The sequence below is a fragment of the Dama dama genome, chromosome 27 (assembly GCF_033118175.1).
Source record: "Dama dama isolate Ldn47 chromosome 27, ASM3311817v1, whole genome shotgun sequence".
Lineage (NCBI taxonomy): Eukaryota > Metazoa > Chordata > Mammalia > Artiodactyla > Cervidae > Dama > Dama dama.
Window position 1 is genome coordinate 41,426,450 of NC_083707.1, and position 15,155 is coordinate 41,441,604.

The 15,155-nt window shown below is 43.9% G+C and overlaps 1 protein-coding gene across 4 annotated transcripts in view; it reads left to right on the top strand.

Moving 5' to 3' along the window:
* Positions 1 to 15,155, top strand: part of PTPRM (protein tyrosine phosphatase receptor type M) — a 649,948-nt gene that overhangs the window by 509,265 nt on the left and 125,528 nt on the right. For 2 of the 4 annotated variants that reach the window (XM_061131248.1, XM_061131250.1), the window contains exons 15-18: positions 4,591 to 4,742; positions 9,353 to 9,427; positions 9,659 to 9,685; positions 14,394 to 14,581. In XM_061131248.1, coding sequence (XP_060987231.1) covers positions 4,591 to 4,742; positions 9,353 to 9,427; positions 9,659 to 9,685; positions 14,394 to 14,581 — 442 coding nt within the window. The remainder of the gene's footprint in view (positions 1 to 4,590; positions 4,743 to 9,352; positions 9,428 to 9,658; positions 9,686 to 14,393; positions 14,582 to 15,155) is intronic. The other 2 variants (XM_061131249.1, XM_061131251.1) reach the window with 1 other exon arrangement.

A 15,155-nucleotide genomic window follows, 5' to 3' on the forward strand; every position in this document is an offset into this window, starting at 1 on the left:
CATGTGTTTCTGCTCTGGTGAATTGTGATTCTCTATATCCACGTGTTTGTAATTCGGGGGACAGTCGTTGCCCTGTGACATCAATTATCTTACAAGTTAAGTCAAACAATTGTCTATTCAGCTTTTTACTTGTTTTTAGGACAGAACAATGACCTCCAAGCTCCTTCATGCCCAACATTAAACTGAAGTCTTCTCCTTAATTTTTTATGCACCATTGATATTTATAAGAACATTTTGTTGTTGTTACTAAGGTCTTTGAGATTCATGCAATCCAAATTTAGAGATTGGAGGTTTAAATATTTCAGACAAACCATTTCTTAAAAATCAAAATGGAAAATAAATTTACCTGTGTCTTTAGATAAGATCGCAAAGAAAAATTGCCTCCACTTTAGGAGTTTTCCTGCACAAAACACTATTTCATTAAGTTCACAATGTTTTTCTGACAGTTTTAAAAGTTTTCACTTGAGGAAAAAAAAAAAAACAAATCTGAAACACAAAGTCCAAAAGAGAAATAGAGAAAAAAAAACAAGAGAGAGAGAATAAATTTCAATTTATCCAGTCATTCCCAAGCCTCAATTCTAAATCTAACCTTCCTCAACCATCTTAATTATGGAATACAACATTTAATTGCATATGAGGAAAAACCAGAAATCCAAAGCAGTGACTCATAATCTCTGTGACCAAGCAAGCTACTTTTGATTAGTAGGTTGTAAATAAAACTCTTTTCTAATGCTTTGCTATGACAATTATTAATTCAACTACTTTTTTTGTTAATTCCTACTTTTTACAGTGCATATTTAGTCATGAGGTGATAGAGTATTCACACCTGAAAGCAATTTGGTGAAAATTATAATGTAACTTGTATGGAAATGTAAATTAATGAAATACTTTGTTAGGCAAAGCACATTGTTCTAGAATGAGTACCTTTGGGGTCAAGAGAGATCTGGGGTGTGATTCCAGCTCCACAATTTGGACAATTTAACTTCTTGAGACTCAGCTCCTTCATCTGTAAAATGAGAAGTAAGAATAGCTCTTTCCAGGTTGAAAAAAGTGAAAGTCAGAGTGTTAGTTGCTCAGTCATGTCCGACTCTTTGCGATCTCATGGACTTTAGCTTGCCAGGCTCCTCTGTCCATGAAATTCTCCAGGCAAGAATACTGGAGTGGGTTGCCATTTCCTACTCCAGGGGATCCTCCCAACCCAGGGATCAAACCCAGGTCTCCCACATTGCAGGCAGATTATTTTCCATTACTAGGATTAAATGAGAGAACACTTGCAGAGCACTGCCACACCGTAGTTGTGTATTGTATGGCGGTTTCCACTCTCTTCCTTTCCAACACAATTAAGTGCCTAAGTGTGTATTAGCAGAGAGCAGAAGTACCCAAACACATGCTTTGTTTGGACCACATAGTCTTTTTAATTTTTTAATTTGAATTATTTGACAATACTTAAAATTCAATTCCTATAAAATCTGAATTTGGGGTTTCTCCTGATTTACAACATCTGGGCCCTCTATGGGGCATCCAGCCTCTGGAGCTGAGTGGCTGTCTCCCTTTCCACTTCGGCACCCACCACTCCTTATCGTCTTAGTCCTGTTTCACTCCCTTGTGAGGCCTGCCTGTCTCCCAGTGAGACGTCTGTGTCTGTGGTCAAACGGTGAGGTTAATGCAGGAAGGCTTGCTGAGGACGTGGGAGGCGGGCTTTGACGGTTCACAGGCACAGAGTGTATGGTTAATGGACATGAGCTTAAAGCTGTGAGTCTCCGGACTGGACCTCTGCTTGGTTTGAGTAGGTTCTCACCAGTCCTTAATGGCCTTCTTTTGTGCTTCAGGAAGATCAGCAGTGGGGTGTGTAGCGTGACCTCACTGAAGTTCACACACAGGGAGATGAGAAAGGAGAAAGATTTTTCCAGTACAAGCTTGGTTTTTATTGTTGCACACACACCCTCTCTACCACCTCATCCCACCAGGGGTAAGAAGCACTTTCACTGCCATCTCCTAACCTGAAAGGATTAGAGAAACACAAGAGAAGACAGACAGGGAGGGAGGTCTGGCGAACTTGCCCGTGTCTCTCTTCATAGGCAGAACAGAAGAGAATATTGAGGCAATTATCTGCATAAATCAGCCCGAAGCACATTAAAGAAATTCCAACAGAAAGGGGACGTTTATGCCTGAATAATGGCGTTAATTATCTCTGGCCTCCACTTTAGCGCTCCTGGGGAAACCTGGCTTAAGAGTGCTTTTCCAGTGAGCTGGCAGACTCGGAGGTGGAGAGAAATGGCATTGTCATAACTGCAGCTGTGGACCTGGGGTCCGTGCTGCCTCTGCCCAGAACACCTGTTGAGGATATCCAAGCCCACATTCTGCCGCCCAGACTCATGTGGTGGTCTGGAGGAAAGGGGGTCTCTGCGGAAGACGAGCAGGTTCGGCAAGCTGGCACCTAGAGGAACCATGCAGCTTACTTTGCAAAATCTTCACAACTTTTCACTCTAAACGCATAATTTCAAAAAAATTTTTTGAAATATAGTTGACTTACCATGCTTGTTAGTTTCAAGTGTACAACAAAATGATTCCGTTTTTTATATATATATAAGAAGATATGAATATACATATCCTTTTTTAGACTTTTTCCATTATAGGTTATTATAAGATACTGACTATAGTTCCATGTGCTATGTAGTGGGTCCTTGTTGGTTATCTGTTTTATATATAATAGTGTGTATATGTAAATCTCAAACTTTAACTTATCCCTCCCACCTTCCCTTTGATAACCTTAAGTTTGTTTTCTATATCTGTAAGTCTATTTCTGTCCTATAAATAAGTTCCTTTCTATCATTTATATATTCCATGTATAAGCTATCCCCTGGACTGTACCCCACTAGGCTCCTCTGTCCATGGAATTCTCCAGGCAAGAATACTGGAGTGGGTTGCCATTCCCTTCTCCAGGGGATCTTCCTGACCCAGGGATCGAACCTAGGTGTCTCACATAACAGGCATAGTCTTTACCATCTAAGCCACCAGGAAATCCCCATATAAGCGATATCATGTGATACTTGTCTTTCTCTGACTGACTTCACTTGGTATGATAATCTCTGCATCCACCCATGTTGCTACAAATGGCATTATTTTATTCTTTTTTATGGCTGAGTAATATTCATATATTGTGTGTGTGGGAGTGGGGGGTGGGTTCTCTCGTGGCTCAGATGGTAAAGAATCCACCTGCAATGCAGGAGACCCAGGTTTAGTCCCTGAGTTGGGAAGATCCCCTGGAGAAGGAAATGGTAACCCACTCCAGTATTCTTGCCTGGGATTATATATATCTAGTTATCCATTCATCTGTCAATGGACATTTTAGTTGCCTCCATGTCCTGGCTATTGTGAATAGTGCTGCTATAAATATTGGAGGGTATGTATCTTTTAGAATTAGAATGAGTACATCAGATGTATGCCCAGGAGTAGGATTGCTGGATCATATGGTAGCTCTATTTAGATTTTTGAGGAGACTCCATACCATTCTCCACAGTGGCTACACCAATTTATAGTCTCATCTTTACAGCTTTCACATTGTCATAAAAGTTATAGATCATTTTCATTTTTCTGTTTAAAAATGTGTCTTTTTTCACAACTTTTAGCAATAAAAAAGGGGCAACTTATTAATGTTCTGCCTTCTAAGTATGAATCAAAAGATTATTATAACTACAGGCAAGAAAGCATTTGGATTATGTGGCATTTGGAAATGAAAATAAAGGTTATCCATATGGTCTGATGTTGTCAATGCCTCACATTGCATTAGTAATCACCAAATATGGGGGTTGATTTTGATTATGCGGCTCATTTTAAATTGTGCCGTGTCCTGGGTCAGTCAGAGTCAAGATGATTTACTAGAAATAGCTGCTGCTTTCTTGTGTAAACGCTGCTAAGTGCTTAAGCAGAATTAGAATATTTAGGACATCGTACTTTTGGTTTTATGGTGCTATGGTCATCTTAAAGCTTCTCACTTTATACCTTCTTAAGCATTTCTAATTCTATTCTTGTCTGTCCTGTATGCATCAAAAACCTCCAGTATTAAGAGCTATAAAGTATGTTTTATCCGTATATGTGAATGTCAGTTTCCCTTAGGTTTTATAGCTTTTGTCCTGGTCTCTGTAACTTAAAGGATTATGAGCTTCTGGTGGTTAATGAGAATGAGTCAAAGGCCAGGGTTAACCTTTGTCTCCCAAAGACCTGGATCTGTCCCTGCCTTCCAAGGCCTTTTTGCATCTCGTTCACCAAGGGGCTGGGGGAAGCCCGGGGACTCACATTCTTCTGCAGACCTGCAGGAAAAGCCAACAACTTGCCTTTTCTTTTTATCCTTTTGCCCTGTTGACCAGCCTTGATGGAGAACCACTCTGGGTTCATTTGGGATTAGGTCCAATGTCACAGCCATCTGAGGGTCAGAGGGCTGTGTCCCATGCAGGCTCCCGGGAGCCTCCTCCTTTTATGCATGCACTCCAGCGTGAACACCATTGATTCCACACGCGTGACTCTCGATCATCAGTCAGGGCACGTGGTCCATCCTTGCATGTGTCTACATAACGAACTCTCTGTCCCAAGGAAACTGGCCCAGAAGCGGAAAGAGACAATGAGCAGCACAAGGCAGGAGATGACGGTGATGGTGAGCTCCATGGACAAGAGCTACGCCGAGCAGGGCACCAGCTGCGACGAGGCCTTCTCCTTCATGGACACGCACAACCTCAACGGGAGATGTGAGTGGGCGTGCTTCCCACCTTCGGGGCAGCTCTGGGGCCTGGGGGTTAGGAAACAAAACCTCCCTAGACAATTCTTAGGCGCTGTCGGTTTTGCCAGTCCCTTCAGATGATGCTGGACACATCCCCCTGTGCCACGGTGGCTTAGGAACGATGCTGCAGGAGGGAGGGATGGGAGCAGGTCACAGGCAACCATGGCCACGCGTCTGTAAAGACCTAAGAGCTGTGACATCAAGGCGGCCTTCCCCGCCCACGGAAGCACCTGCTTCCCACCCTCCCTGCTGTTCCTCAGCTCCTGTTTGTGAGCGAGCCAGGTGTGGAACCACACGGGGGAAGCCTGTTCTAAAACAGCTTACTAAATGGCAGTAACAAGCTAATTGTTTATTTGTTTAGCTGACACGTTCTGCCTTTATTACAGGGCCATTAGTGGCAATTAATAAGTTAAACTGTATTTCCACTTCAGAAGGCTTACATCTCCCACCAGGTGGGTACAGGGAGCTCAGCTAACACCTTCCCCCTGCCATCCAGGTACAGGGCACTATTTTAGGAAGCTTAACAATTACACGGATTGTTGGAAATACAGTATTTCTCGCCTCGTCCCCCTGTGATCTTCTCGGGGACCTAGATAAATCCACGGGCTGTGCCTCGTGATGTGGTTCCCAGCCCTGCTGGTTTCAAGGTCAGAGGTCTCCTCACCTCATGAAATTCATGCCCAAAGGCTGCCGCCGACCCTGGCTGCGTTAATCAGGATGCTGGGCAACAAAGGGATGGATTAAGGGGAGCTGTCACCAGCAGTAATAAAAATAAAGGCTGGGGCTTGGCACAGACCCGCAGCCTCCACTGCAAGAGGGCTGCTGCCAGTGCACTGCTCACTCCTGTCCTGACCACCCTCCTGGGGTGTTCGAATCAGCGTCTCCCCCAGTGCTTCCCCCCCACATCACGCACAATGTGGTTTCTTCTTCTCCGTCTCCTCCCACACCTGCCTTTCCCCCCCCACATTCAGCAAAGCTTCATAGAAAGGCCTGTTTTCTTCTTTCCACAGTGGCTATGCTTGTCCACCTTGTCCCAGTTAGAGGTCCTACATGTATTTATCCACGTGCAGCCCCCACTCTCTGGCATGGGACTTCAGCACACGCCGCTCCCACCTGGGCGGGTGGAACGCCCTCCTCATCCATGGTCACTGTCCTTTGCCCTTTTGTGTTATTTTCAGTGTAGGTGGCAGAATCTGGGGTACTTAGCTTTACCACAAATTCCTTCCTTTTTTGGAGGCTTTTCTCTGCTTTTTTGTAGCAAATACTACTTTTTCCATTTCAAAAGTATGTAATGCATTTCACTGCCAAAATAAAACAACTGAGGATGCATTTGTTGGGTGGGAGGGTTGAGGGGAGAAGTCCTTCCCACTACAGACAAGATGAGAATTTGTGTTGGCGGGTGACAGAAGATGAGATGGTTGGATGGCATCTCAATGGACATGAGTTTGAGCAAGCTCCAGGAGATAGTGAAGGACAGGGAAGCCTGGCATGCTGTAGTCCATGGGGTTGCAAAGAGTTGGATAGAACTGAGCGACTGAACAAGTTATTTCTTGAACATCGGTGTGGAGGGACTATTCGGATACACGTCCTCTCTTTCCAGGATCACCTGTTTATGTTCCAAATAGTCTGTGTCATGGTGAAATTGCTCACAAATAAATTTCCCTGGGCTTACCTACCCAAAAAGCAGAAACCTATGTTAAGAGTTTCTAGGCTTTCGAAGTTTGAGCAATAGAAGGTATTTGCCTCTGGGTAGGATATTTAGTTTGGCATTGACTTTTTTAAAAATGAATGTATCTGTGGGAATCTAAAACTGCTCCTATCGAGAGGGCCACTGCAGACTTGGGGGCAGCTTGGGGCTCGCTGGCCATGAGGGATTACCTGTTTCTCCCATCAGTGCAGCCAGTGGAGGAGATACAGCAAGAAGCTTTTTTTTCCCAGTCTCTGAGCAATGGGTGGGTCTCATGGAATCCCATCCACAGGGACGCTCATGGTTAACTCCATCATCACAATATTCTCTTAATGCCTTTAACGTGTGCCGTGTGTGCATGTGTGCTATGTCGCTTCAGTCTGACTCTTTGCGACCCCATGGACTGTAGCCCGCCAGGCTTCTCAGTCTATGGAATTCTCCAGGTAAGAATACTGGAGTGAGTTGCTATTCCCTTCTCCAGGGGATCTTCTCCACCAAGGGATTAAACCAGTGTCTCCTGTGGCTCCTGCATTGCAGGCAGATTTTTTACCACTGAGCCACCAGGGAAGCCCAATGCCTTTATCATAAGAGAGCAATTACTGGAGGAGGAAACTCTCAGGAAATGTACTCATTAGACCACTAGACTTCTAGCCTTAAACCTACTGCAAGCCTGGGCATGTTTGAGATCTTTCAGGGTTGGGAGGTGAGTACCTTTTAGGAATGAGATAGTGAGAAAACTGAGGTTGGAGAATTTAAAAAGAATTCTGAGCACATTTATAACAGTGTGGAATAATCTGTCCACCAAAGCAAACAGGAGTTGTACAGAAAACAAAGGAGAAGTAGTTATGGAGAGTTGGGGGCGGGGGGGGGGGGGGGGGTTAATCTTTATACAGAAAAGTTTTTAAATACATTTTTTAAAGGTGAAAATAGACATAGTTCTTTTGTATCTGCACATTGTATTTTGCACATTTTTACAAAACAAATACAAATGTCAGCAGGTAACAGGCATTTTACTTCCTGACCCTGGCATGTTACTCGGAGTTATTTGTCCTTATTTTTATCAACCACTCTCTTTTTTTCCCTGGAGATTTATCGTAAACATGCATCATAACTGTGATTCTTCTCTATTTTAGCAAAATGTAAATGACAGGCAGCCTAGGTTCCAGTTCTGTCATTTACTAATTTGGTACTTTTAAAACATAAACACAGGAAAAACCATTGTCTGAAAGGGAACTACTCCAAGAGAATGAAAATGTATCAGCGTGTCATCAGAATAAAGATAAGATGCAGTCACCACAGGGATTTGGTTGGTAGTGCCCTATTTAACACCCGTGTAAGTGGCATTAAGGGATTCCCCAATGGCTCAGCAAGTAAAGAAACTGCCTACCAATGCAGGAGATGCGGGTTCAATCCTTGGGTTGGGAAGATCCCCTAGAGTAGGAAATGGCAACCCAATCCAGTATTCTTGCCTGAAAAATCCCCTGGACAGAGGAACCTGGCAGGCTACAGTCCATGGGGTCACAAGAGTTGGACATGACTGAGCACACACACGAGTGGTATTAATTAGTGTCCTGATCAGGATGTCAGCATCAAAGAAGCCATGTAACTACACTGGAGGAATTAAAGTTTAGACTTACATCAACCAGCCTGTGCAGTTAAGCACATTCAAATCATTTATCCTTATGCTCTAATGAAATTAAAGTGTTTTAAAAGCACTAATCAATTAAGATGTTGAAGAGAGTTAAACTACTTTAAAAATAGGAAATATCCACTGTCAATGGGATCAGATAAATTGGGTGGTATTGACTTCACCTCTTAATAACAGTGGAAAGAGAAGCTGTAAGTAGTTAAAGCTTGAGTGTTTCAGAGGAAAATTTCAAAGGAAAATAAGCAGGTTTTTTAAGCAGGTAAGGCCTAATAGGACAATGTGTAGGCATGCAACTTTCATGTTAAAAATAACACATGTGGAACATCTTTATTTTTCATGAAATAGAACACTGTGATGTTCTTTCAGTGTCCAAAGTAAGAGAAAGGTGAGGATTTAGCAAATTACAAAAACATTGACATTTGGAATATTCTCCAAAAGCCATGTGTAGACACATTCTCATCCTCTTAGTTGTAAATAATCAGCGGAGCATTTGGTAAAATTCTACAAGCAAAGTGAAAAAAGTGAAAGTGTTTGTTTTTTGAGTTCTGTCCGACTCTTTGTGACCCCATGGACTGTAGCCCACGAGTCTCCTCTGTCCATAGAATTCTCCAGGCAAGAATACTGGAGTGGGTTGCCATTCTCTTCATCGGGGGATCTTTCCAACCTAGGGATCCAGCCTGAGTCTCCTGCATTGCAGGCAGATCCTTCACCGTGTGAGCCTCTAGGGAAACCCCCTACAAGCAAAGGCTAGGCGTCAAAAGGGAGAGTAATGAATTTCTGCATCCAGAAAGGGGCTGTGGTTGTGGGTATTTTCCTTCATTTGTGGGGTCAGAAAATCCTTTAAGTGATGAAAGGGTACGTGTCCTCTAAAGTAAGGGTCCCCAACCTCCAGGATGATGATCTGAGGTGGAGCTGATATAATAATAATAGAAATGACGTGCACAATAAATGCAATGTGCTTGAATCATCCCCAAACCATCCCTCCCACCCCCAGCCCATGGTAGAATTACCTTTCATGAGACCAGTCCCTGGGGCCCAAAAGGTTGGGGACCACTGCTCTAAAGCACAAGTAACTCCGCAGAGCAGGTGGAGAGGGGCAATATTCATCACAGAGACGCAGGTGAACCTCTGATGTTTCTGTGGTCCACAGTCTATCCAGCCTGGTTTCCCCATGCGTGACCTCAGAGACGTATTTTCAAGTATTGCCTCTCTGCCCCCACTGACACGCCTCTGTCATTTACAGCTGTATCTTCACCATCGTCCTTCACCATGAAAACCAACACCCTGAGCACATCGGTGCCCAACTCCTATTACCCAGGTAACAGATCTTTCTGCTCTTGCATCTCTTCATCACCCCGAGCACTCAGAGTCACCCAGGGCTCACTTTGCTGCCCACGATGCTTGAGGAGCTTACTATGTTTGATGTGCTGTGACCCGATGCTTTCTGTGGCTTCTACGGGAAAACTGGGAGGGGGGGCCTTTCATCAATCATTCACTGTTCTCTCTCTTTTTACTTTCTCTGCATTGACCTGCTTACGGTGTATGACAGACCCATTTGTGCCAACTGCAATTTTAGGTGAGAACATTTCCCTTTATCACAGTTCATTACAGGAGTAATTTCGAAAGTCAGTGGCCACTCTGTAGGAGACGGGAGTTTGATGCAGGAGTTGTAACCAGGACAGGGTGGGTGGTGGATGGTCTGGAGGGGCGGGGATGGGCACATAACAAACAGACTTTCTCCAAACAGTCCCCATTGATAAGAAGGGTTTGCTGCGTGTGTTCTGGGAATGATACCGAAAGGTTCCAATGAGTGAACCCAGCTCTACCATTCTCCTTTTCCAGGTTCAGAATTTGCACTCAGTTTTGATCCCAAGGAAAAAATCACAGCATGTCCAAACTTAGCTGTAAGACCTGAAGTCTGTCCACTGTGCCAGCCATAAATGTGGAAATAGCTCATTATTATTGTCACTTACTGCTGAGCACTAAAAGCAGCTGTTTCAAAAATAGCATTTTTCTAATTATGCCGAACGTTATGCAAAAAAAAATAATCACAGTGGAGTTTAGGCCCCCTGCCCCTCCTCGGAGCCACCCAGGGCACCCCCAGCGTTTCCAAGTGTCTGTCACACAGTGGGATTTCAGAGGAGCCGATGGTCTCAACAGCAGAATGACAAGGTGACACTTTATAATCACATGGTTTACGAGGTGTAGGATGTCACTGGAAATGAAATAAAATGTTAGCCCCTTCGGGCAGAATGCAGTGAAAGTAGGAAGTGTTCCCAGTGGGAGATAAAGAAAGAATCCCATTTGTCTAAATACCAGGAGGAGGAGGAGAAATGGTGTTACCTAGCCGTGATGGAACCAAACAAGCATGAGCTGCTGTTGTCTTTGAGACCGTAACCAGGAGTACCAGGCTGTTTTCTTCCTGTCACTAACCTTCCCGAGAAGGAGCACCATACAGATGACTTCAAGGTGCACAGCCCTCCATCGTAGACAGGGCTCCCCACTCAGCTGTCCCAGGCCTGCTTCCTAATTCTCCAGGCTCAGTCACTCAGCTGTGTCCGACTCTTTGTGACCCCATGGACTGCAGCCCTCCAGGCTCCTCTGTCCGTGGGATTTTCCCAGCAGGACTACTGGAGTGGGTTGCCATTTCCTTCTTTATAACTCTCCTTTCAAGGGTTTATATCTTGGCAACATAATTTTTCCCCCTGTGCTTCTCTTTCTCTTAAGTTGTTATGATTTTTATGTAGAGGGTGATTTGTTTTCCCCCCATATGATGTTTTCTGGGCTTGATTAAGCCAGTTCGTTGCCTAAGGCAAAAAAAAAAAAGAACTCAGACAGAAGTTGAAGAATAGACTAAACCAGAATTTTTTAATTTGCATCGTTTCGAGGACTAATAAGCAAACCCCGCTAATGCCAGCACCTTTGACTAGTGACAGTAAGGGAAAGAAAGCTGCGTTTTTAGCCTTTTCGTGAGTGAGGGGCTAATCTTAGGCACCCGAACAATGCAATCTATATGCAGATGACATTTGCAGAATCTCTTGATAAGCGAAGATTTGCAATTTCTTTGTGTGGCTGGCATTCATTCCTCCATTCCTCTGGTAGATGTTCTGACCTTGGGGGAGCTGTGAGGGGGCAGGGCTGAGATGCACATTGTCAGAGGCAAGAAAATGTTCAGATTTCACAGCAGGATTTAGATAAGCTTATTAAACAAATGCCGTCTTTTAAAGTCGGGGCTTTGTTATTACAAACACTAATGACATCTTTTAAAGTTGGTTAGGCTTCTTTACAGGGAAAGAGTCACTGGAACAGACGATTCAAATAGCATAAAAAAAAAAAAAAAAAAAAAAATACACACTGGGAAAAATAAGTCAGCCAGATCAACAAGTAGCTGTTTACCATGTTGAGCTGGTACCAGCATGCTAATGTGTCAAACGGCTGTGCTCGGGGACTGTCCCCTCCCTGTTACTGGGTGCAAAGGTGACTCTATGTGTCTTGTAGGTTATCACTTGAAACCATGCAAAGAAGTTAAGCTGTGCATCTACTCTGGCATTTTGGGGGAAGAGTGGTATTATAATTTACAGGAAGGCATGTTTTGTTGTGACTCAGAGCTTGGCACAATTGAATCCTCTAGTGCCTTTTATTCACACAAGCTAAGGTGCTCAGCCCTAAGATATAAAGCTTTAGTGCCTTTGTATCATTTTCTTGCAAAACATAGATAGATGATAGACAAGTAGGTAGGTAGATAAGTAGGACCTCTCCCTACCTCAAAAACAGCGTTCAAGATTTTTCTAGCTGGTTCATTGAAAATTCAAGAAAGTTTACAAGAGACTGTAGGTAGAATGAATTCTCAATTCTTTGAAAACCATCAGAAATGTTAATGAGAAACTTTATTTCTGATTTCCTCTTACACATAATTTTTAAAAATTATAGGTGTGTTATTTTTAACAACTATAGGAAGTTAGGGACAAATGATATATTTTATCTGTAATCATTCTGTTTGAAGAAGGCAGAGGTAACTGATGAATCACTCATTTTGGTGGAATCGAGATTTTTCTGCTAGTGTGGGTGACCTGATTTCAGAACAGATATCATGCCAGAAACCTTCTATTTCCCTGTCAGTATCTATGTACTTGACAATAATATTCTCATTTTAGATGGTCTGGGTAGTGTGTAAATGCTTCCTAATGCAGTGTGGGTGATACATACAAAGGTGACAGTGGTGGCCACTCTGAAGACCTAAAACTTCCAAGAATGCCTCACCGTGGGGTCTGAGCACTGCCTGGTTGCCAGTGGATCTACGTGAAAGACTCACATGATTCATTTAGGAGAGGTTAGAATAGAAGGTCCGTCCACAGTGAAGGACATTTAATTATGTTCATCCCCAAAGGTACAAAACTGAGAGAATGAGAGGCACGGGGGGAAACTAATTAATGTTCCATTTATTTGAGTATAAAGAGCAAACCTTCCTGCTGGAGCAGCTGAAAGCTCGAGGGATTCAGGGTTTTAGGAGGGAGACTAAGGCCCATTTGTGAGCTTGGCAGTTGCCAATGAGCAAATCTGATGTGAAAATGTCCTGGTTTATTTGCGACTATTCTGAGAGATGGGAACAAATAAATGTCCAAATTTCAAAGCAAATCCAAATGGAAAAAGATCATAAAATCAACTTCCCACCTTTTTTATTTCGTCTTTGTGTCTTTAGCCACCTTGTAGTGATCAGGTGCCATTTCAGCAGCAGCACATAGCTACACACCTGTGTGCCACCCTTCATACCATGCATCCCAGGTGCTTTGCGATGCAGCTAGAAGGTCCCAAATCCAGGCCCAGCTCACCAAATTTCCTTTGGAGCGGAACTTCTCAGTTTAAACAGACGAAAACCCGCAGCTGAATTCTCTATTGATAAACAGTCTGGTCATTTTATTTTTTTATTGAACATATCTTTTCTTATACATTTTCACTCTTTATGCCTGAAACCAATTTCAATTTAATGTTCTCATTTTAAGTGACTTTCTCATTATATTTTGATGCGACATACCCTGAATCAAAATGGCTAAAGAGATTCAGCATTGTAATGAGTTAACCTGTAAAACGTGGAACTCTTAACCTAATAACATCGTCCTGCCTAAGACATTTTTTAATAGCTATAATTTCTGCAGTTCATTAATCTAATTTATTAGAAGTCTTCCATTAAAATATAGCCTCTTAAGGCTTATTTGACCAAATTCTGACATTAATTTTGTAGTACAATTTGGTTGACTTGTTCAAGAAATTTAAGTGAGAAAATGTGTCGAGTACAACTAAGACTTATTTAGTCATTACTTGGTTCATAGGGGATGAAAAGCAATTATGATACTATTTTAACCTCCTAATGTTATTGAGTGCTTAAATTAAGCACCTCCATCCTTATGTGATGGGAGAAATGAGGCTTTGCCCTCTGACCACCTATGAATAGAAAACTGTAAAATTAAAGCACAAAATAAAAAATACCTGTACTTATTCACGTAGTACTATTGCTTATGCCCTGTTTCCTTTTTCTCCTCCTCTTTTCTCCTGATATGTATCTTCTTAAAAGTGCCTATAAATGGTAAGTTCCCCCATGCACCCACCCCATGGAGAAGGTGTGGAGGGAATGGGGTTGTGTGTCTTATCTGTAGATCCGGACAAAAGCCAGCTGGTTCTGCTGTGCGTTGGCCTGCATGTTCGCTCTCATAGAACCTCCCATGAGTGCTGTGTCCATTCATCGTCTTCTGTCCAGCTTTCTGATCCTGGAGCATGCAAAGTGACTCATCCAACCCAATTCCTTTCTTCCCCTACCCCATTCATCTTGGATCTCATGTATCAAGTTCATGTTTTCATCGCTAGCTTCATAAGCCAACCCATTCTGTGCACTTTTTCTTTGCTCACAGAACATTTGTACAGAGTTGATTTCCATCTTCATACAAACTAGTTCACGAATCTTCAGAAGAAAACAAGACTGGTTTGGAACCAGGCCTTGATGAAGTTTCAGAGCGAAACTTCGGTGAACCTTAGCGCCCAAAGGCTAAAGGATTCTTACCGATCAGCTTTGTGAAAGCTAGAGATCGTTTGGACTGCTTTGTAAAAACAGATTCCTGCCTCATCCCCACCAGTATCGCCAACCCCATTTAAACCTGTAGACATTTAACTTTTCTTTTTTGCTGAATCATCGCGGGGATCGTGGCAGCCCTAGGCTAAGGGGTATCAGATTCTCAGCGACCCCAGCGTAGCCCCTGGTTCCCCTCACTTTCCCCATGACCTTCTTTTCCCAGACGAGACGCACACGATGGCCAGCGACACCAGCAGCCTGGTGCAGCCACACACGTACAAGAAGCGTGAGCCGGCCGACGTGCCCTACCAGACCGGACAGCTGCACCCCGCCATCCGGGTGGCCGACCTGCTCCAGCACATCACACAGATGAAGTGTGCCGAGGGCTATGGCTTCAAGGAGGAGTACGAGGTGAGCACACACCCTGCCTGCACCCAGGCTCCCCTCTACTTTCCTGGGCTCGGCGCGGGGGGCTGTGCCTCCATCTCCCCCTGCCAGGGGACCCATGAGGCGGGTGGGGAGGGATCAGCTGTTTCAACCCTGGATCTGTTTCCATCCAGCAGTGAGACTTGGGAAGCTGGCCTACTTTAAATGGAAAAAAGAGGACTGCTTCTTCACCTCTTTCCTTTTTCTGCACAAATACACCTTGAAAACAGAAGCCTGCAGGCTCTCATCCCCCTTCCTCATACCTTTCCAGGTTTTTCCTGTAACGAAGTCTGATGTTAAACTCCAGGAATTTTGAGTGTTAGCTCAGAAAGACGCTGTCCACCTAGAGCAGAGCCATTGTAGGCCAGCCAGTGACTTCTTGTGCTGGAGATGAGATGAAAGTAGAGGGGCCGGCTAGGGTCACAGGGTGTCACTGCCTTGCCAGCCTAGGGAGCAGGTCACCGTCACGGGCCCCAGTGCGGGCAGCCCTTGAGGGCCTTTCCTGGAGCAGCAGGTTATACTGTGACACCATATGAACAGAGTAGGCTTTACCCCTTTC